Genomic DNA, 22,369 nt, shown 5'->3' on the forward strand with positions numbered 1-22,369 from the left:
CCCAGTTTCCCTTTTACACAGTTGCCATGCTAAAAAATAATATGGATCAAGACTTGTCCTTTTATGAGAGCACTGACTTTGCACCGTGCAGACTTGACCACTTTCTGAATGGTAATTATTCTTATTTGCAGGTTCATAATGATCCTGGCCACTTTATTTTTCTTTTTAATAGGACTGTGACCTAGGTCAGCAATGTGACAGAGCTACAAAAATAAAACAAAATGGGCTACTATTCATTTTTGTTGAGACTGGATTTTGGACAATATTTTGGTTTTGAGAAGATTTTCAGAGAAGCGATGGGTAAAGAGGGAATTGAATTGAACCAGATGGTTTCAGAATTTTCTATGCCATTAGCTAGCAAGATGAGGTATAGATCTGAGAGTTACTGGGGATAGGGAAAACAGAGGTAATTTGTTATATCAAACACAAGTCCTATTATCATTGTATGCACATGTATGTATGTTCAAAGAAAAAAAAGAACAACCTAATCCCTTTTGAAAGGATCAGAAAAAAATAATTTGTAAATATTGACATGGGTTACAGGGTCTCTTGCACTGGGTTGCAATTGTTCATCAAACAGCTTTGTGGAGGTTCCATGGACAGTGAGAAAAGTTATCTTTTCTCCAAGATATTAGTGCTACCACCTTATTATTCATATGAAGCTCAGCAAACCACAATTCTAGGGGGAACATATTTTATAAATGTACTTGTAGTATTTCGTAAGTACACTATATACTTTCAACATGGTTTACTGCATTGAAGACTGATGAATATCAGCTAATACAGAAGTGTTCAGAGTTTTTATCCTGAATCTGTCTCTAAAGGAATGATGACTTGGCCAAGCCTCTTTCTCCCTGCCCCTGGAGGTTTCCCGGCAGGGGAAGGTCTGTATATTTTGAGCCCCTGGCTGGAGTGCAATTCACATCATTGCCCTTCTTGGAAACTGGGTTAAAAATAAAAAGGGCTGTGGTTAAAATGCATTTTTTTTACAAAAGTAAAAGACCAAAAACCCCATCAACCTGTAAAAAAAATAGAGAGAATCAGCATTATCTAGTGGATAGAACATGAGCCTGGGAGTCAGAAGGATCTGGGTTCTAATCCCAGCTCCCCCACCTGTCTGCTGTGTGACTTTGGACAAGTCATTTAACTTCTCTGTGCTTCAGTTACCTCATCTGTAAAATGTGGGTTTAAGACTGTAAGGCCCATATGGGACATGGACTGTATCCAACCTTATTTGTTCATATCTACCCCAGAACTTAGTACAGTGCCTGGCACACAATAAGCACTTAACATATACCCTAAACAAAAAACAAATTGGCAAACATATGTATTCTATAGTGCTCAACTAACCATTCCAGGCACTTCCGAACTCTTGGGCTGCTATGTTACTTATACCTAGTGAGGTACAGTACCTCCTTGAGAAAATACCTACCTTCACCCCAGCTAAGTAGGCAGGATAAATCTTCCTTGTAAACTCTTTGAGGGCTGGGACTGTGTCTCCAACTTTACTGCAGTTTACTCTTCCAAGTGTTAAGTTCAGTGCTCTGCACAAGGTAAATACTTAATAAATTATATTGATTACTTTCAACCTTTAGGTTTTCTTTCCTATTATTGTATCTTGCTTACTTCCTAGCTCAGAACTCTTCTACTGCTTAGTAATTTTAAAAACTGTATGAGTGCCATTCCTAAACTTCCTTCTCTTGATCATCATTCATAGTAATTATTGGGCACCTCCTATATGCAAAGCACTGTACTAAGCATTTAGGAGAATACAAGTTTTTCAGAGCTAGCTGGCAGACACATTTTCTGCCCACAGCGAGCTCATGGCCTCGAGGCAAACATACAAATCCACATCATAAACCCTGTTCTTTCCACTGAACTCAACTCTTGTTGCATTCCTGTCCCTCTGCTGATCATGCCCCATCAACCCTCAACCTTCCTTTGCCTATGTGCATCATGAGGTGTAGAGCATTGTTGGGGGGAAATCCCGACACTAGGCTGACATTGTCCAACTCAAATCATCCTTGCCTGCATTATCTCTGCCCTCTCCTCTGCCTGGCAGCAATTGTCTCCATTCTTATTGAATCCCATGCTCATTGTCCACACCACCTATTTCATTCTTTTTGCTGCATCATCAAATGCCCAGCCCCCAGTATACCCATCTCTTGCCCTAAATTACCTTGCCAACTACTTTCATTGATAAAAAAATTGAAAACCAGCAGGTGTGGGTTCCTAAAACCTCCCCTGTACCTCTCCACTCCCTCCCTCCTCCTGCCCACTCCTTGACTATATTATCCTTCCCAACAGTATCTCAAGGGAGTTCTCCTATTGTCTTTCATAATCTACCCCCTTCACCTGCACATCTGATTCCTTCACCTTGCACCTTATTAAAATCCTCACCTGATTCCTTCCTTCCTGATTTCCATTTTCAATTGATCACTTTCCAGTGGTTCCTTCACCACCGCTTTCAAACATGTCCATATAACTCCAACCAAAAAATAAACCAAACCAAAACTCCTCTGACACTAAGGCACCCTTTAGTTATTACCCATCTCTTTATTACCATTCCCCTCCAAACTGCTATAGCTAGTTCTTTGCATCCACTGCCCCCACTTCCTCTCCTCCAATTCCCTTGACACTCTGTATTCTAGCTTTCACTTCACTCCTGACATTTCCCTCTCTAAGGTTACCAATATCCTACTTCTTGTCAAATACAATAATTTCTAAACATCTTCTACCTCTCATCAGCCTTCAACATTGTGAACCATCTTCTCCTGGGAACATGATCTAACCTTGGCTTCACTGACACAGTTTTCTCCGGGTTCACCTCTGATCTTGCTGACCTTTCCATCCCAGACTCTTTTTGCTGGCTCTTTCTCTACCACCCACCCACTAAATGTGGGAGTCCTTAAAGGCTCAGTTCTGGGTCCTCTTCTATTCACCATCTACACCCATTCCCTTGGAGAACTCATTCACTCCCATGACTTCAACTACCATCTCTCTGAAAATGATTCTCAAATCTCCATCTCCATCCTTGATCTCTCTCATTCTCTGCGGTTTCCTACTTCCTCCCTCCACCAGGACATTTCTATTAATCAATCAATCAATGGCATTTATAGACCCCTTACTGCGTGCAGAGCACTGCACTAAATACTTGGGAGAGTATAATATAATAGAGATGATAGGCACATTTCATGTCCACAAGGAACTTAGTTTAGAGGTCTGTACTGTCTTTACTTGGATTCCGGCTAGCATCTGAAACTTAACGTATCCAAAATAGATCTCCACATCTTCCTTCTCAAACCCTGTTCTCCCTGAAACTTCCCCATCACTGTAAACACCATGACAGTTCTCTCTGCCTCACATGCCTGCAACCTTGACATTACCCTCATCATCTCTCTCATTCAACTTCCATATTCAATGTCACAAAATCCGGTGGATTCTACTTTCACAACCACTCCAGAATCTCCCTTTCCCTCTCCCTCCAAGTTGTTACCCTGCTGGTCCAAGCATTTATCACTTCCCACCCTGACTACTACATCAGCCTCCTTACTGTCCTCTTTGACTTCTGCCTCTTGCACATGCCTCTCCAGTGCATACTTCACTCTGCTGCTCAGATCATTGTTCTAAAAAGCCATTCAGTCTCCTCTGTTGTTTCTCCTCTCCTCAAACCACCCCCAATTGATGTCCATTTACCTCCACATCAAGCAGAAACTCTTCACCATAGACTTTAAAGCATTCACCCAGTTCTCCTCCTCCTCCCTTACCTTGCTGATCTCCTACTACAACCCAACTGACACACTTCACTCTTAATGTTAACCCATTCACTGTACCTTGCCTCTTTTGGCTCACCATCGAGCCCTTGCCCAGATTATCCTTCTGGACTGGACTCATCCTTCCACAATATCAAACAGACCACCTCTCTCCTGTTCCTCAAAGCTTTTCCTGATTGGGCTCTCATTTCTCCTACTGTTCCTCCTTTTTCCACCACCTATAAACTTAGGGTCTGTGCCCCTTAAGCTAGTGATAGTCATTCCAACTTCAGCCCCACAGCACTTATGTTCATGTCCTTATACTCTCCCATTATCTGATTACTAATCTATTTTACTGTCTGCCTACCCGTCTAGATTGTGAGCTCATTGTCGACAAGACTATAAATTCTTTAACTTCTACTGTAATATTCTCTCCCAAGTACCTTGTAGAGTTCTTAGCACACAGGAAGTGCTCAATTAATACCTATGATTTCACTGATTGACTTATTGATCGTGGCAGTATAGAATATGTTATATATATATATATATTTAGAGGATGTGGATTTTTAGGGTTTTAGCTGATTTAATTTGGCTTCTAATCTCCAAATATTTATTTTAAATACAGTTATACTGTGTTACTCTTAAACAATTTAAGAATCATGGACAATTCAAGTGACATCATATTTTTGTGATGAATCATCAATATCTCCACCATGGACACCATATATTTGATGATATGATAGCTTTGAGGCTTGATCATTTAAAAAATGTCTTATATATATATATATGTATAGTTTTCTGGATGATTTGTTTTTACTCCACTCTTCTAGAGCTTGGAGTTTGTTTTGGTAGCTGGCTTATTACTTGAGTGTGTATCACCATTCTCACTCCAAATAGAGGCCAACTGTGAAAACTAAGGTTTGGATAGTACTAGATTTTGGACAAATGATAGGATCCATAGCTGATTATGGTTAAGGTTGCACTACTCTTGTTGCATATGCTGAAAGGTAGTTTTGATGTCTAAGCACTTGTTTAGCAATTGGGGTCATTTGTCATTATAGGTGATTTATAACAATGGAAGATAAAACATTGTGCCAAATTTTTTAAAAATCAACTTTTACCTGAACTTTGAAAAAATAAAAGTATCCCCTGAATTAAATATTTTTTTAAACCCTTGAAAAATAATTTCACAACTTAAATCCATCTTTCAGCACTCTGTGTTGCAGTCTGGTAGAGTGATTTTCAATTCATCACCCATAAATTTGATTTTCAGTAAAAACATAGGTTGTATTAGTGCTATGCCAAGAGAAGGTAGTAAAAATAGAGTTTGAAATAAGGCAGATGTCTAATCAAGCTGTAGTCTGGGTAGAGAGAATGAGGTGGTCAGTGATCAGAGGGAAATCAGAGATGGTGAGTTTGCCACAGACTCAGAAATCCAGACACACTCTTTGGTCAGTGATATTTACTGCACTGTTCCATTATGAAAAGTGGTTTTTCTCCCCGTTTTAGAGTGTAAACTCTTTGTGATCAGGGAACATGTCATTTCTTTATTCAGTACTTCCCAAGCTCCAAATAGGAGTTTAGTAAATGTTACTACTACTACTATTACTACCTCTACTATAATGATGGTATTTGTTAAGTGCTTTCTAGGTGCCTAGCACTGTTCTAAGCACCAGGGTAGATACAAGGTAATCAAGTTACGTGGGACTCACAGTCTTAATCCCCATTTTTACAGATGAGGTAACTGAGGCACAGAGAAGTTAAGTGGCTTGCCCAAGGTCACACAGCAGACAAGTGGTGGAGTAGGGATTATAACCCTATTAGTACTATTACTACTATCACCACCATTATTACAATCCCTATAACTGGTATCATGAAGAGTTCAAAGGAGGAAGTAGGTACTGTTGCCTCTAAAATATTCATATCCTATACAAACTCAGCCTGAAAGAGTAACCAACAAAAGTAAAAATGTCTAAAAGACACTCTAAAGGGCAAGACTCAGGAACAACTACCTGTAAATGCTTGAGGATAAAATGGTCAGGGTGACTGAACCGGTTGGGATGTGGGGTGAAGAATGTGAACAAAGGGCTTTAGGACAAGGATCAGTGGTTACCCTTCCCCGCCTTAGTGTCTGGATCAATCTTATCCATTTGTACTCTTCGATGCATTTTCTCCAGGAAATATCAAGCCGGAAACTAGATATTGTACTTTCAGGAAGCTTTGTTGCAATGTATCTTTAAGTAAATATTTGGCAGGAAATAGCTGGGCTTTATGGCCAGAGCACAATGTCTTTAAGTCTTAGCTCAGCCCCCTTGGATTTGTAAACCCCTCTACGAGAATTGCCAATCAATTTTACAATCTTGGTCAATTTCTTCTTTCCACATAGATTAGGAATTGGGAAATTCCCACTGAACAGTATAAAAAAGACTGTCTAGGCCTATGCAGAGTCACAGTCACTTCAACTAAGAGAGATGATGAAGGTCTCAATTCTTCTAATAGTGCTACTGCTGCTGCACAGCTCTAGTTTAATGGTGACAAGTGCAGCAAGTACCCCAGCTGCACATCAATTGACTACAAGTGCCTACACTTCAAATGAACTGCTCTCAACTACGCTGCCTCCAACAGCACTGACTTCTTCAGCACCGACTTCAAACCTGCCCCATCCTCAGGTAAGACTGCATGGTACATATCAGAATTCTGAACTCTTCTTCTTCCCTTCTGCTCTTGAAGCCCTTCAGTATTCCTTGAATTGTCCTGAATTGTTTTAATCCCCTAATGACTTAGCCATATGCTTTATTAATAAAATTGAAATCATCAGATGTGAGCTCCCTAAAATCTCCCCTGCTCTTAACCCTCCCTTCTCCTTCCCCTTCTTTGAATCTCCCATTTTTCACAGCAGTATCTCAAGAGATCTCCTGTTTTCTCTCAAAATCTGTGCCCCGCTACCTGTGCTTCCAACCCCATCTCTTTATGTCTTATCAAAAGACTTGCCTCCCCTTCTTCCCTCCCTTTCTGCTTTCTTTTCACTGTTCACTGGCCAGTGACATCTTCACCACAAGTTTCAAACATGGTCATATATCCCCAATCCTAAAAAAACTCTTCCTTGACTTCACAGCTCCCTCCAGTTATCATCCCATCTCCCTCCTTCCATTCCTCTCCAACCTCCTAAAGTGAGTTGTCTACACCCACTTTCTCCACTCCCTCTCCTCCAATTCTCTACCATACCCCTTTTGATATGGCTTCCACCCATATTTACTCCAGAGAAACTGCCCTCACTTAGGTCACCAATGATCTCCTTCTTGCCAAATCCATTGAGCTCTATTCCATCTTAATCCTCCTCGACCTCCTAGCTTCCTTGGACACTGTGGACAACTCCCTTCTCCTGCAAACATTATCTAGCCATGGCTTCACTGATACTGTCCTATCCTGGTTCTCCTCCAACCTCTTGGGGAACTCATTTTCAGTCTGTTTTGCTGGTTCTTCCTCTTCTTCACACCCCTTAACTGTGGGAGTTCCTAAAGGCTCAGTCCTGAAATCCCTTCTATTCTTCATCTATACCCACTCATTATGATAACTCAGATATCCCCATGGCTCCAAGTACTATCTCTGTGTGGCTGATTCCCAAATCTGCATCTCTAGTCCTGATCTTTTTCCTACTTTGCAGTCTTGTATTCTCTCCTGTCTTCAGTAGATCTCAACTTGGATGTCCCACTGACACCTCAAATTTAACATATCCGAAACAGAAATTCTCTTCTTCCTACCCAAAGCCTGTCCTCACCCTGACTTTCCTATCACTGTAGACAGTACCACCATCCTCTCTGTTTTATTAACTCATAACCATTGTAGTTTCCTTCTTTTTTATAGTATTTGTTAAGCACTTACTATGTGCCAGGCACTGTACTAAGGATTGGGGTTGAGACCAGCTAATCAGGTTGGACACAGTCCAAGTCCCACATGGGGCTCACAGTCAATCCCCATTTTACAGATGAGGTAACTGAGACACAGAGAAGTGAAGTGACTTATCCAAGATCACACAGCAGACAAGTGGCGGAGCCAGAATTAGAACCCAGGTCCTTCTGACTTCTAGGCCCGTGCTCCGTCTATCCACTAGACCGTGATTCATCTCTCTGATTCATCCCACATATTCAATCTGTCACTAAATCCTGTCAGTTTAACCTTCACAACATCACTAAAATCCACACTTTCCTCTCCATCCAAACAGCTACCACACTAATCCAAGCATTTATCCTATTCCACTTTGATTACTTCATCAGTTTCCTTGCTGACCTCCCTGACTCCTGTCTCTCTGCACTCCAGTCCATACTTCACTTTGCTGCCTGGATCAAATAAATGGGGAAAATTAAGCTGACTAAGGGGAAGAAATTTAACCGGATTCATCTCTCCTGTCCTAGGAAAAGTAGATGGCCTCGTGGAAAAAGTGTGGGCCTGACAGAGGACCTGGGTTGTATTCCTCTCTCTGTCACTTACTTACTGGGTGACCTTGAGTGACTTAACTCTTAAATTAAGAGTTAACTTAACTTACACTTAACTTCTTTTTACCTCAGTTCTCTATTCTGTAAAATGGAGATTCAACACTTCTTTCCTCCTACTTAGTCTGTGAACCCCATAAGGGACAGGGACAGTATCTAACCTAGTTATCTTGTATCTACCCCAGCACTTACTGCAGTGCTTGGTACATGGTAAGTGTTTAACAAATACTACAGTTATCATTATAATTGTTACTGTTGTGAGCCATGAGATCAATGAATTGAGAAGGAACCTTCTGTATGAGGTGAGAGGGGTTATCTGCAAGGCATGAAGTAATAATAATGATGGTACTTGTTAAGCACTTACTATGTGCCAGACACTGTACTAAGCACTGGGGTGGATACAAGCAAATTGAGTTGGACACAGTCCCTGTCCCATGTGAAGCTCATAGTTTCAACCCCATTAAATTATTATTATACAGATGAGGTAACTGAGGCTCAGAGAAATGAAGTGACTTGCCCAAGGTCACACAGCAGACAAATGGAGGAGCCGGGATTTTCAACCATGACCTTCTGACTCCCAGGCCTGGGCTCTATCCACTACTCCATGCTGCTTCTCATAATAATTGTGATATTTGTTTAGTGCTTACTGTGTGCCAGGCACTGTACTAAGCACCGGGATTGATAAGATCAGTATGAGGGGAATCTGGAGGAAACATAAAGGAAAGGGGTATGTAATTCAGACCATAAACCAGGCTCTGGGTTCAGGATTCACCAATTGCAACTGTGTGTTTAAAACTTTAAGGTTTTCAACAAGAAACACATATCACCATTGCCACTATATATACTGATAGATTTTGAAACTGCTTTGAAACCATTTCAAAAGGATTTCTTCTACTATTAAAAAAAAGTGCATCAGACTGTTAATTTGCATGTCCCCCTAGAGTAAATTAAAAAAAAGCTTAGTTCAACAGGCAAGAAAATTGGGTTTATAATGGAAGTGACATCCGCTCCTTAATAAAAGTGGCCTGAGTGTCCAAGAATTTGTATATTCAGGAGTGATAAACCATTTTATAAGTCTGGCTCTGTCTGAGGCTTTGAAGATAAAACTGTCTCATAAGTAAACCAGGAAAATAATATAAAATTGGTTATCTCAATTATATTATCTCCCCCAACTATACTATCTCCCCCAATCAGCATTCTGAATTATTTTACCCCTGATGCATGTTTTTATTTGCTGAAAGAATTGTCTTTTGAAGGACCCAAATATTTCCTGACTGACTTGTAAGAAGATTATTTTCTTTCCTGATGAATGATTCATGTTAATTTTCATTTAAAGAAAAATAATTATATTAATTCTATCCAAAAATATTTTCTAATTCATAGTGAGAATTCATAATTAGGAAGCAGCATGGCGTAGTGAATAGAGCATGGGCCTGGGAGTCAGAAGGTCATGGATTCTAATCCCAGCTCCGCCACTTGTCTGCTGTGTGACCTTGGTCAAGTCACTTCATTTCTCTGGGCCTCAGTTACCTCATCTGTAAAATAGGAATTAGGACTGTGAGCCCCACGTCGGACAACCTGACTACCTTGTATCTACCCCAGTGCTTAGAACTGTGCTTGGCATATAGTCAGTGCTTTAACAAATAACATAATTATTAGTTATGATACTTCCCTCATGAAGACCTTCTGTCTTCAATTAGTCAATGAATCAACCAATAGTATTTATTGATTGCTTATTCTGTGATTAGCACTATACTAAGCACTTGAGTATGAAATAGAATTGGAAGACATGATTCCCATCTTCAAGAGCTTACAGCCTAACAGAGGAGGCAGACACTAAAATAAATTAGGGGAAAGCAAGTGTTTAAAGATATGTACACACATTTTGCCAGCACAAGGGAAAGTAAGTACTCAAGTGCTTAGGTGATACTGAGTGGCCAGAAGAGGGGAAATAGGGCAGAGAACTGAGAGATTAGCCAAGGAAAGCCTCCTGAAGAATTTGCACTTTCATAAAAATTTCCGTGATGGGTAATCTGCCAGATGTGAAGAGTGAGGGACTTCCAGTGAGGAAAGAGTATGTGAGCAAGAATTTGGCCCCAGAGGGAACAGCAATGAGGCACGGTGAATAAATTGGCTTGAGGATAAAAGTATGTGAGTTAGGGTGAAATGAGAGAAAAGCACGGATAAGTAGAGGAGAGGAGGGGGAGAGATGATTGGGGGCCTTGAAGCTAATGATCAGAAATTTCTATCTGATGGAGAAAGGAATAGACAACCACCAGAGACTTTGATGTTTCACCTGTATTACAAATGCAAATAGTATCCTTTAACAGTATTACTCTCTGTGGTCACCAGCAGCATAGAAAGATATAAGATCTTTCAAAATATCTGGATGTGTCCTAATTGTTGTATCCACCTAGGTTCTGGATTTTACCCAATTTAAATTCTAACCCTCAAATCATTTTGTAAATTAGAATTCTTAAAATGTATTATATTTTCATTTGTAACTTCATTGCCGAAAATGAATTATGCCAGTTTAGGAAACAGTAATGAAAGTAACATTATTTTTTTAGAGCTTGGTATGTACCAAGCACTGTAATAGGTACAGGTTGAGATACAAAATAATCAAGTCAGACAGAGTCCCACATGAGGCTCCAGGTCTAAGTAGGAGGGAGAAGAGGTATTGAATCCCCATTTTACAGATAAGGGAACTGAGGCACAGATAAGTGACTTGCCCAAGGTCACACAGGCAAGTGGCTGAGTCACAATTAAAGCCCCTAGTCCAGTGTTCTTTCCATTTTTTTCAATGATATCTGTAAAGTGCTTACTCTGCCCCAGGCACTGTACTAAGCCCTGGGGTAGAAATGTGAGAATCAGGTTGAACACAGTCCCTGTCCCACATGGGGATCACAGTCTAAGGGGGAAAGAGAACAAGTATTGAATTCCCATTTTACAGATGAGGAAATTGAGACACAGAGAATCAGTCCATCAGTGGCATTTACTGAGTGCTTACTGTTGCAGAGCTCTGTACTAAGTAACTGGGAGAGCACAATACAAAAGAGTTGGTAGACACGTTTCCTGTCCACATGGAGTTTACAGTCTAGAGGGGGAGACAGACATTAAAATAAATTACAGATATGTATATAACTGCTGTGGGATTGAGGGAGGGGTAAATAATGATAATAATAATATTGGTATTTGTTAAATGCTTACTATGTGCAGAGCACTGTTCTAAGCGCTGGGGTAGATACAAGGTAATCAGGCTGTCCCAGGTGAGGCTCACATTTAATCCCCATTTTACAGATGAGGTAACTGAGGCACAGAGAAGTTAAGTGACTTGCCCACAGTCACACAGCTGACAAGTGGCAGTGCCGGGATTTGAACCCATGACCTCTAACTCCCAAGACCGGGCTCTTTCCACTGAGCCAAATAAAAGGTACTAATCCAAGTGCAAAGGTGGCTCAGAAGGGAGAGGGAGTAGAGGAAATGAGGGCTTAGTCGGGGACAGCCCCTTGAAGGAGATGTGATTTTAATAAGGCTTTGAAGATGATGAGAGCACTAGCATTACTAATATTTAGCATCCCAATATTTCTGCATCACCTAAGCACTTGTGTAACACCTGTGTCCATATCTTTAAACTCTATTGTTTTTCTCTACTTGTAATTTATTTAAACGTCTGTCTCCTCTGCTAGATTATAAGGTCCTCGAGGTCTAAATAAAAATTTAGAGGTCTTAAGGTCCTACTCACTCTAAATAAAAATAAAAATAATGGTATTTGTTAAGAGCTTACAATGTGCCTAGCACTGTTCTAAGCCCTGGGGTAGATATAAGATAATCATGTTGTTCCACGTGGGGTTTACAGTCTTAATCCCCATTTTACAGATGAGGTAACTGAAGCACAAAGAAATTAAGTGACTTGCCCAAGGTCACACAGCAGACAAGTGGTGGAGCCGGGAGAACGTACTCCCAAGCCTGTGCTGTTTCCACTAGGCCATGCTGCTTTGTCCCACTCACTCATTTTGTCCCATTTCATTCAATGATTCATTCATTGATTCATTCATTGATTCATTCATTCATTGATCGATTCATTCATTCATTCATTCATTCTTATTTACTGAATGCTTACTGTGTGCAGGCCACTGAACTAAGCACTTGGAATGTACAATTCGGCAAGAGATAGAGACAATCCCTGCCCAACAACGGGCTCACAGTCTAAAAGGGGAAGACAGACAACAAAACGAAACAAGCAATCAGGCATCAATACCATCAAAATAAATATAATCATAGATATATACACATCATTAATAAAATTAAGTAATAAATAATATATACAAATATGCACAAGTGCTGTGGGGAGGGGAAGGGGGAAGAGCAGAGGGTGGGAGAAGGGGGGATGGGGAGGGGAGTAGGGGCAGAGGGAAAGGGAGGGCTCAGACTGGGAAGGCCTCCTGGAGGAATTGAGTTCTCAGTAGGGCTCTGAAGAGGGGAAGAGAGTTAGTTTGGCAGATGTGAGGAGGGAAGGCATTCCAGGTCAGAGATAGGAACTGGGCCAGGGGTTGACGGCGGGACAGGAGAGAATGAGGCATAGTGTGGAGGTTAGCGGCAGAGGAGTGGAGTGTGTGGGCTGGGCTGTAGGAGAGAAGGGAGGTGAAGTAGGAGGGGGCCTCTCAATACTTAATACAGTCCTCTGTTCAGAGTAAATGCTCAACAAGTACTATTAACTGATTGATAGTTTTCAGTTCTGTATCAATCAATCAATTGTATTTACTGAGCATTCACTGTGTGCAGAGCACTGTACTAAGCACTTAGGAGAGTACAACATAAAAGAGTTGATAGACATGTTCCCTTTATTCTTGATGAAAAGCTTTATCAGTAGGTAGGGTTTCCCTGGGGCAGCCTGGTGTTGAGGAGTCCAATTTTTTACAGGACACTCTGATTTTCAGCTGGACTGCCCCCTGTCTGGGTGCTTTTATCCCATTAAATTTTTTTCTTTGCTTTGAGCCTTGGTGACTTCTGTTGCCAAATTCTGCTGCTCAGATACTGGGCCAGACTTCACACTGGCCTGGGAGGAAAGCACAAGGGCTCTGGAGCAAGTGAGGAGCTCAAGGGGTCCCCTGGAGAAGTATTCTGGGATCATGTGAAATTTACAAATTTCCAGAAAATGGGGCCTGCACTGTCATCAAGTTATGCTGTGTGGCCAGTGTCACACATAACATCACAAACATTTCCTTGTCCAGTATATGGGAGGGCTGTCAGTGGCCATCCTACTTGGTTTATAAGCTCCATTTTCTGTAAGTGCTATCAAGTCCATCACACTGAACCAGTTTTACAAAGCAATCCGTACATCATTCCTTACTTCTGTTCTTGATAGGCTCTTCAAGAGCCTAGCCAGAAGCCTTCCGATTGTTTGACATCTGCTGAGTTGTTTCCTCATAACTGAAGTGTTCGGTTAATAACTATGCTAGTGAAAACACTCCTTCAGTCTGTTCTCTATTTCCCACGTTTTTGACATATGAGAATTACATCACTTTCTTTTAAAATCGCTGTGGTCCATGTTACTTCTTGAGAAGTCTCTTATTCAGTGATATAATAATGTTGGTATTTGTTAAGCCCTTACTATGTGCAGAGCACTGTTCTAAGCACTGGGTAATCAGGTTGTCCCACGTGAGGCTCACAGTTAATCCCCATTTTACAGATGAGGTAATTGAGACACAGAGAAGTGAAGTGACTTGCCCACAGTCACACAGCTGACAAGTGGCAGAGCTGGGAGTCGAACCCATGACCTCTGACTCCGAAGCCCAGGCTTCCAAGCTTCCAAGTGCTTCCAAGCATTCAGTACAGTGTGCTGCACACAGGAGACACTCTTTAAATATAGTTGATTAAAATGATTATTAACCAGATATCGGTGCATTAAAAACCACAGGACCCTGCCATTTTTTGTGAAGTACACATCAGAAGTACTGGAGTAAAAAAATAAAATTAAAAAAAACCCTCGGTTCTCCTTATTAGGGAGGGCCCTGATGGAAGAGGTTACAGTATCTAGTTGCAGCAGATGTGGGTGTCAAGGAGATTGGCAGAAATTGAATGCACAGAGCATGTAATCTTTGCTGCGGCAAGCAGACCTCCCAAGATTTAAGTGGTGTGGAACAAGTCTCTTCAAACTTTGCAGATCACTGCTGCTTCCTTGCAACACTCACAGAGAGACCTTCAGTGCTGACATCTATTGCGAGGAGCTCTGGGCCAAGGGCCCCATGAAGCAGTCAGATGAAATAATCAAAAATGTATGATGAATGCTCAACTTGGAAATAGAGTTTCTAGGACTGGCTTTTTGTAACAATAATAAAAAAAATTGTTAATTGTAGTGGGATGCCCCCGGGGAAGAAAGATGGGGACAAAAAGAGATCAAGATCTTTCAAATCTGTCATTTTAAAATATGCAGCGTCACTGAAACATGAGCCTGAATATCTTAAAGGAACATCAAATATCTTAAAATGAGTTTTCTGGAAATGGGTGAACTATAAAACTTTTATTTCAAATAAGAAGGAAGAACTTTGAAGTTGGTTTTCCCACTCACGCATTGCACTATTTCTACCAAGTAGCATGTATGGTGGAAACCAGTAGTGCTACATGTTACTTGGATATAAAAGTCTTGGGCCGCTATTTGACCCTCCATCTCTATTTCTTTCTCTCTCTCTCCTTCCTATAGTGTGTTTATAGATTTGTGACTCCTGTCTGTGTAAGCATCTTAAGATCAGGGATTGGGCCTAGTGCAGTGCTTGCTACCAAATAGGCATTCAGTGCATGTTGTTTAACCTGATGACAATTAATTGTGATGGGAAAGACAGTGGGCTATTGGACCCCCTGGGTGACCTTAGTATTCAGTTTTCTCCAGTCTAGTCAGGTGTTTTTCCTGAGAAGGTGATCCACCCCTACTATGCTTCCCTTCCCCAGGTAGCTTTCTTTCCCATCATCCTCCTCTCCCATTCCATACAAAATTTTCACTCTTTTTTCATTTCACTCTCAATTTATCATTCATTCACTCATATTTACGGAGTGCTCACTGTTTGCAGAGCACTATACTATGCACTTGGAAGAGTACAGTTCAACAATAAACAGACAAAAACAGAATAAATAGTCCCTGCCCAAAATAAGTTCAATCAATGGTCTTTTATGAGTACTTACTATAGAGAAGCAGTGTGGCTTACTGGAAAGAGCACGGTCTTGGGAGTCAGAGGACATGGGTTCTAATCCCAGCTCTGCCACTTGTCTGCTGTGTGACCTTGGGCAAGTCACTTAACTTCTCTGTGCCTCAGTTACTTCTTATTTAAAATGGGGATTAAAAGTGTGAGCCCCAGGTGGGACAACATGATTATCCTGTATCTACCCCAGCGCTTTGAACAGTGCTTGGCACATAGTAAGCACTTAACAAATGCCATTATTATTATTATTATTCTTATGTGCAGAGCACTATGCTAAGCACTTGGGAGAGTACACTAGAAATAGCAAATACATTCCCTGCCCATAATGAGCTTACAAGTCTCATCACTTATGTACATATCTGTAATTTGTTTGTTTATATTAATGTCTGTCTCCCTCTGGACTGTAAGGTCCTTGTGGGAAGGGAAAATTCTGTTATATTACACTCTCCCAAGCACTAGCACAGTGCTCTGCACACAGGAAACACTCAGTAAATACCATTGATTGATTAAGTCATTGTCATTGATTGATTAATTGAGTCAATGTGACTGCTTCTCAGGGTAAAGAACCAGGCAGTGTCCTTAGTGTAGCTCTGACCTGGGTGAACATGGTAGTCATTATCTCTCTCTTTTAATCCTTTTCATTGCTTGAGTTTCACTTTTCAGCCCTTCATGAAAGATCTTCAGTGACTAGGTTCAGCTGGCAGCTTTTTCCTGGAACAATCTGGTTGTATATGAAAGTAATGGATCCTCCATGTATCACTTAGGTTGTAATGGATCCTCCATGTATCTCTTAGGTTCTTGTGTTCTTCATCTCATACCCTGACCTTATTTTTTTTCAGTTTGTGACCAACTTCACCGGCTCTGTGAATGATCATGGAACTTGCCAATGCTCTGTCTCCCTACCATACACTCCCTTCCCTGTTCAGAAGATGGAAAGCCTGGTATTAACCACTCATGAGCTCTCGGAGGAATTTTATAGAGAACTTACGAAAGTAAGTAGTCCTTTTCTTTTCTTTTTTCAAATAACATCCCAACATTTTTGGAAAATGAAGAAATAAGAAAACCTATAATCGTAGGCTAGTTAGAAGTCATGAATCTCCTTCCCTTCCTGTGAAGGTGAGGATATCAGCAGTATTCACAATATATACTGGTACAGCCCATTTTGACATAATGTGGATTTCATTACATATTTTGGTAGGAACACCATTGTGAAATTAGGGATTGTTCTTCTGATTGGTTATGACATGATGTGCTGTCAAAAGAAATAGTTTTGCACACATGTGGTGTCAGGCAAGAGATGAGCACAACAGCCTGTGTTAGCATGAATGCATGGTTCTTCAGAAACACAACCCCTGTGTTATGGGAGAAATGAATGTATTGGGTAAATGTGAATTATTTTGTTGCCCACTCTCAATTTTGCATTTATAAAAGGAAAAAGATGAGTTTATAAGGAAAATAAAGTCAGTACTCTAGCTTAGAAGCAGTGGCTTCATTAAACTCTGTAGTTAGGCAGAACATGTTTTTGTGGAAAGTCAGGGCAGAGAGTCAGAATTCCTCCCCAAGCTTGCATCCCTTCCCAGTCCCTCTTGTCCACTGTGAGAGCAAGGGGTAAAGAAAGACATTATGGGGTGAAAATTTCCCAGAATTCTGGGATGCCCCTACTATAAGCTCCTATCTACAGAGGATGCTGCAGATGAACCTAGAAAACTGAGCATTTAAAGTGAGCAAGAGAGATTGAAGGTTGACCAGAGATTATAGGCTGACCAGTTTATCTGATATGGTCTCACTTCTGGAACATTTACATATTTCCTTAAATTGGCATAAATGGGCTACATAACTCCAGGACTACCTAAACCCCTGTTTTTTGCCCTTTTCCTTTCTGCCCCTCATTCTTCTTTCCTTTCTCCTCCTGTTTCTTGCTGCCTCTTTTGAACTACTTTGGTACATCAGACCAAGAATACTTGGTTTTAAAAGAACTCCAAGGGAGTGACCTTGCTATTGGGAACCTGAGATATTTCCCTGTGGCAGCAGGCCCTCTCTGCCAATTTGAAGGACTCCTCCCATGTCTGGCTGTCTTCAAGTGACCAGGTTCACTTTAGCAGCAGATCAAAGCAGGGTGACACCCAAAAAAGGTAAGACCAGGAAAATGGATGGGGCCAGAGAGAGGGCTGAAAATAGGGAAAAGGACAACAAAGAAGGATAGAAGGATGATGTGGAAAAGAGGAGATGGAAAATGAAAAAAATGGGATGGGGAAAAGGGATGAGAGGATAAAAGGAGAAAGAGAAAAAGGGAAATAGGGAGGAGAAGGGAAGAGGGAAAAGGAAAGAAAGGGAGAGAGAGGAGAGATAGAGATGAAAGGTAGAGATGAAGAGAGAGGCAATGGAGATGAGGAGAAGTCCTTGTCTGCTTCATCTACTGTTGCCTCATCTGGTGTTCCCTCCTGGTGGCTCTGGTTTTGGTCTCTCCCCAGTGCAGAGGTGAAACCCAGTCCTGCACCTGCAGACCCTGGCTTGTTGGGTGACAAGTGGTATCTTCCCCCATCTCCCTCCCAGCTCCTATCTCCCTCCAATATGGCTGAGATGCAGATGCATCTCAGACCATTTTTTTTTGTTCCTGTGAGCTTTTTAGGACAGAGCTGGGCTCAAAGAACCTAAAATAGGAGGAGAGACAGATCGCCCAAATTTCAGGACTGTCCCATCTAAATTGGGTTGTCAGATCCCCTTCAGCTAGCTGGAGGAGGAAAAGGGAGGGAATACTGAAGAATACAAGGAAAAATATTGCCTAGGAAAAACTTAACAAAGTCCATATTTAGATATCTCCCACCTCCAGTCCTCACCCTCTTAGCAGATTTAAAATTAATGGGAAAAGTCTCCCATAAAGCATTCAGGTAAAAGAGATGATTGAATTTTGTATTCTGATTTAATCCATTTCCTTTTAATTTACAATCATCTAGGGGTTTTATGGCAGAATCAGAGATACATTATCAAACCAAATGCACATTTGGGCCAACTACCTCAATTTCAAATATAGTTATCCTCTCCAATGAAATTATTGTGTGGATGAGGCCCCGCTTTCAACTTGAGTTGGTAGATAAATATTCAGAGTTTAAATGAGGTGTCCAGGAAAATGTCTTCGACTGCTCCAGAGCGAAGCTTCTTAAGAAATAAAATGTCCTTGAATTAATCAGCCCAAAAAGCACAGCACTAAATTATAAATTCCATCTATTAATATTCATAACCTTTTCCCAGCATAATCAAGAGCAGATAAGAAGTTATGCGTAAAAACAGAAAAAAAAGTGGAGGAGAATTGTAGGTAAAGACTTTTTTTGGTTAAAATCACTTTCTTTGAAATAATCGAAGCTAATGACTTACATGTACTCACTTGCTGGAAAAAATCCGAAGGGCCTTTTTAATCTACATACTGCTTGAGGGTAACTGGGTAACTTAATAGATCTGTGAAAATGGGAGTTTTAATATGCTGTCGTTATGTAGGAGCTGGAAGCATCTGCTTGCTTTGTAACTAGCTGGGTCAAAAAGCAGATAGGTAAAGATTTAGATTGGAAGGGCAGCAGTGGGCACTTGAAAAAGTCCTGATTGAGCTACAGCAGAATCTCACTGTTGAGTGACAGGACAAATCAGTCACCTGGGACTGCAGAACAACAAACCTGACACGCATACACACAACCCTACCTCCCCCCTGCCCCGCACCTTGTAGTGTTGATAATTGGTTTCTACATGACTGCTGTTGTAGCAGGCACCCAAAATATACTGACTAAAGCCCTTTGCAAGAATTTATGTGTGTGACTAAAGTACTACTGCTACTACTACTAATAATACTAATATTGTTAGTAGTCTCTGTGAAGTGCTTACTCTGTGGCAAGCACAGTACTAAACCCTGGGGAAGAAACAAATAAACATGACCTAGTGGCAAGAGCATGGGTTTGGAAGTCAGAGGACATGGGTTCTAATTCCAGCTCTGTCACTTTTCTACTGTGTGACCTTTGGCAAGTCACTTAACTTCTCTGGGCCTCAGTTACCTCATCTGTAAAAGGGGGATTAAGACTATGAGCCTCACATGAGACAGGGATTGTACCCAACCTGATTACCTTGCATCTACCCCAGTGCTTGGCACATAGTAAGCATTTAACAAACACCATAATTATTAAATAACCAGTTGGACACAGTATCTGTCCCAGTAGGAGGCTCACAGTATAAGACAGAAAGTAATTATAACTCCGCATGTATATATGTGCATATGCAAATACATATATGTGTATATGTGTATGTATATACATGTGTAAATACATTAAATATGTTGCAAAGGATTTTGGAGCTGGTAGTAGATTTACAGGACTGACATTTTTGGTGCCTGCTGCAGTAGCCAAACCAGGAACATTCCAGTCCTCAACACCATTGTCTTGTGCCATTGAGTCATCTCAGACCCATAGTGACACTATGGACACATCTGTCCCATAACGCCCCATCTCCATCTGCACTTCTGGAAGTGTATCCACAGAGTTTCCTTGGTAAAAATATGGAAGTGGTTTACCATTGCCTCCTTCCGCACAGTAAACTTTAGTCTCCACCCTCAACTCTCTCCCATGCTGCTGCTGCCCAGCTCAGGTGAGTTTTGACTTGCAGCAGATTGCCCTTCACTCACTATTCATTCATTCAATCATATTTATTTAGTGCTTACTGTGTGCAGAGCACTGTACTAAGCACTTGGAAAGTACAATTCTGCAACAGATAGAGAAAATCCCTACCCAACAATGGGCTCGCAGTCTAGAAGAGGGGAGAGAGACAACAAAACAAAACAAATAGGCATCAATAGCATAAAATAGATAAATAAAATTATAGATATATACACATTAATAAAATAAATAGAATAATAAATATGTACAAATATACACAAGTGCTGTGGTGCAGGGAGGGGAGAAGAGCAGAGGGAGGGAGTACGGATGATGGGGAGGGGAGAAGCAGAGGAAAACGGGGGGAAGATCTCCTGGAGGAGGTGAGCTTTCAGAAGGGCTTTAAAGGGGGGAAGAGAGCTAGTTTGGCAGATGTGAGGAGGGAAGGCGTTCCAGGCCAGAGGTAGGACACGAGCCAGGGGTTGACAGGGCACTAGCCACTGCCCAAGACAGGAATAGATGTGCCTCTACTTGACTCTCCCTCCAACAGTTGAGACTGGTAAAGAACTGGAAGCTCTCCAGATGTGACCCTGAAAGGGGCCTCAACACTATGCAACTGCTAATAAAACATGGATAAAGCACCACCTGAAGCTACTCAACAAGGAGCACCCTCTCTGCGGCAAACAGTTGAAGTAGAAAGTCTCTACACTTTCTATAGGCTGCAAAAATGTTTGCTTTTGAGTCTCAAGACATTCAGTCAGGGTGAGGGAATGGTCTTAGTGGCCCTAAATTGTCCATGGTAGCTGGCGGAAGACAAACCTGACTTCACCCACTAATATCTGTCTCTGGTATTTTCTGTGGGTTGGTTTAAACCTGCGAAGATTTCCCCTCTAGAATTACTTGTTGGGGTGCTGGTGAGGGAGATTCTTGGTGGTGACCAATACTGGGACTCAGAGTAAAGGGAGAAAGGTCACAGGTATGTTCATCTCCTTTCCCACTCACTTCCTTGCTCCTTCACTGTCTCAAAAATTCCCTGTATTTTGAGTTAGCTATTTGGCAAAGACCTCAGTGTTTCTTGTGGGAGAAAATAGTAGTCTGCTCAATAGTGGAGCCTGAAGCTGACAGGGACATAGCATTGTCTCCTGCTGAAGAGGGTGCTTAGAGATATCTTGGTCCTCAGATTGCATCTTGTACCTCAAAGTGTGCTATTGTCTGCTGGGGTACCATCATCATCATTATCACCATCATCTGTGTTATTTATTGAGTACTTACTGTGTGCAGACCACTGTACTGAATGCTTGGGAGAGCATAACAGAGTTGGTATACATGCACCCTGCCCACAGTGACTTTACAATCTAGAAGGGGAGATATACCAGATGAGAGAATGTCAAGGACTCAGCACCCTTACCCCCTCATCATCACTACTAGAAAAAATAATCAAAACATGTCCTGCTGAAGATATCCCCAAATTATATGCAAATAGGTAGCCCAAGCTATTGAGAAATGCTAAATAGGTAGCAGCAATGACTAATAACATGCTGGATGCCCGAGTGACCATGTTAGGAATGGATTATTTTTACCCCAGAGGTCTTTCTTAATGGGGTTGCTACCTCTTCAGAACCAAGACAAGTCAAATATGTATGCAGACGTTAATTTTCAGAAGAGGGAGGTGAGATGGAAAGGGTCAAGTAGCCCCCCAGAAAGCACTCTGGTTACAGAAATAGAACAAGGCCAAATTCTAGTATAGAGAAAACCTCAGAGCCTGGCACTGGCACGAGAAGGATGTAGCATAAATAAAACAGAGCCCTGAAGGGGAATGCTGTTGGCATGACTGCTTAACACTAAACTGGCAACTAATGCTCAGGCCCCTGTTGATCTAGAAATATATGAGTGCTGTAATCTTCAGAGATATTATCTATGACTGCTCTCAGTGTGAGAAACAAGGAGTTTTTTTTAACAGTTTAAGTTAGTTGGCCTTAAAGATTTCTTCCACCAAGTTCACTACCCATCCTCAGTACTAGAGTCTATAAGGGTCTACATCTAATATAACATTCAATTATTTATTCTGCTTCCAAAAATTGTAAATAGTTTTATGTCTGTTCCCCCCAATAGAGGGTAAGTCCTTCTTGTATTTCTGTTGGTCTTTCCCAAGAGTTTAGTACAGTGTGTTGCCCACAGGGCAACTCAGCAACTCAGGGCTACTCAGTAAGCACCATTACCCTTGTCAAAGGTATTGCCTTGGTAAGAAAGGCTGCCTTTGAGAGTCTATTCTAGTACCTTTGGTTCAAACAAGCTGGAAATGT

The 22,369-nt window shown here is 41.3% G+C and overlaps 1 protein-coding gene across 1 annotated transcript in view; it reads left to right on the forward strand.

Moving 5' to 3' along the window:
- The first annotated feature begins 221 nt into the window (after positions 1 to 221).
- OLFM4 (olfactomedin 4) overlaps positions 222 to 22,369 on the forward strand; it is a 38,328-nt gene continuing 16,180 nt past the window's right edge. Inside the window, exons 1-3 of the mRNA XM_039914602.1 lie at positions 222 to 367; positions 14,409 to 14,520; positions 16,278 to 16,430. Coding sequence (XP_039770536.1) covers positions 222 to 367; positions 14,409 to 14,520; positions 16,278 to 16,430 — 411 coding nt within the window. The remainder of the gene's footprint in view (positions 368 to 14,408; positions 14,521 to 16,277; positions 16,431 to 22,369) is intronic.

The sequence above is a fragment of the Ornithorhynchus anatinus genome, chromosome 2 (genome assembly GCF_004115215.2).
Source record: "Ornithorhynchus anatinus isolate Pmale09 chromosome 2, mOrnAna1.pri.v4, whole genome shotgun sequence".
Lineage (NCBI taxonomy): Eukaryota > Metazoa > Chordata > Mammalia > Monotremata > Ornithorhynchidae > Ornithorhynchus > Ornithorhynchus anatinus.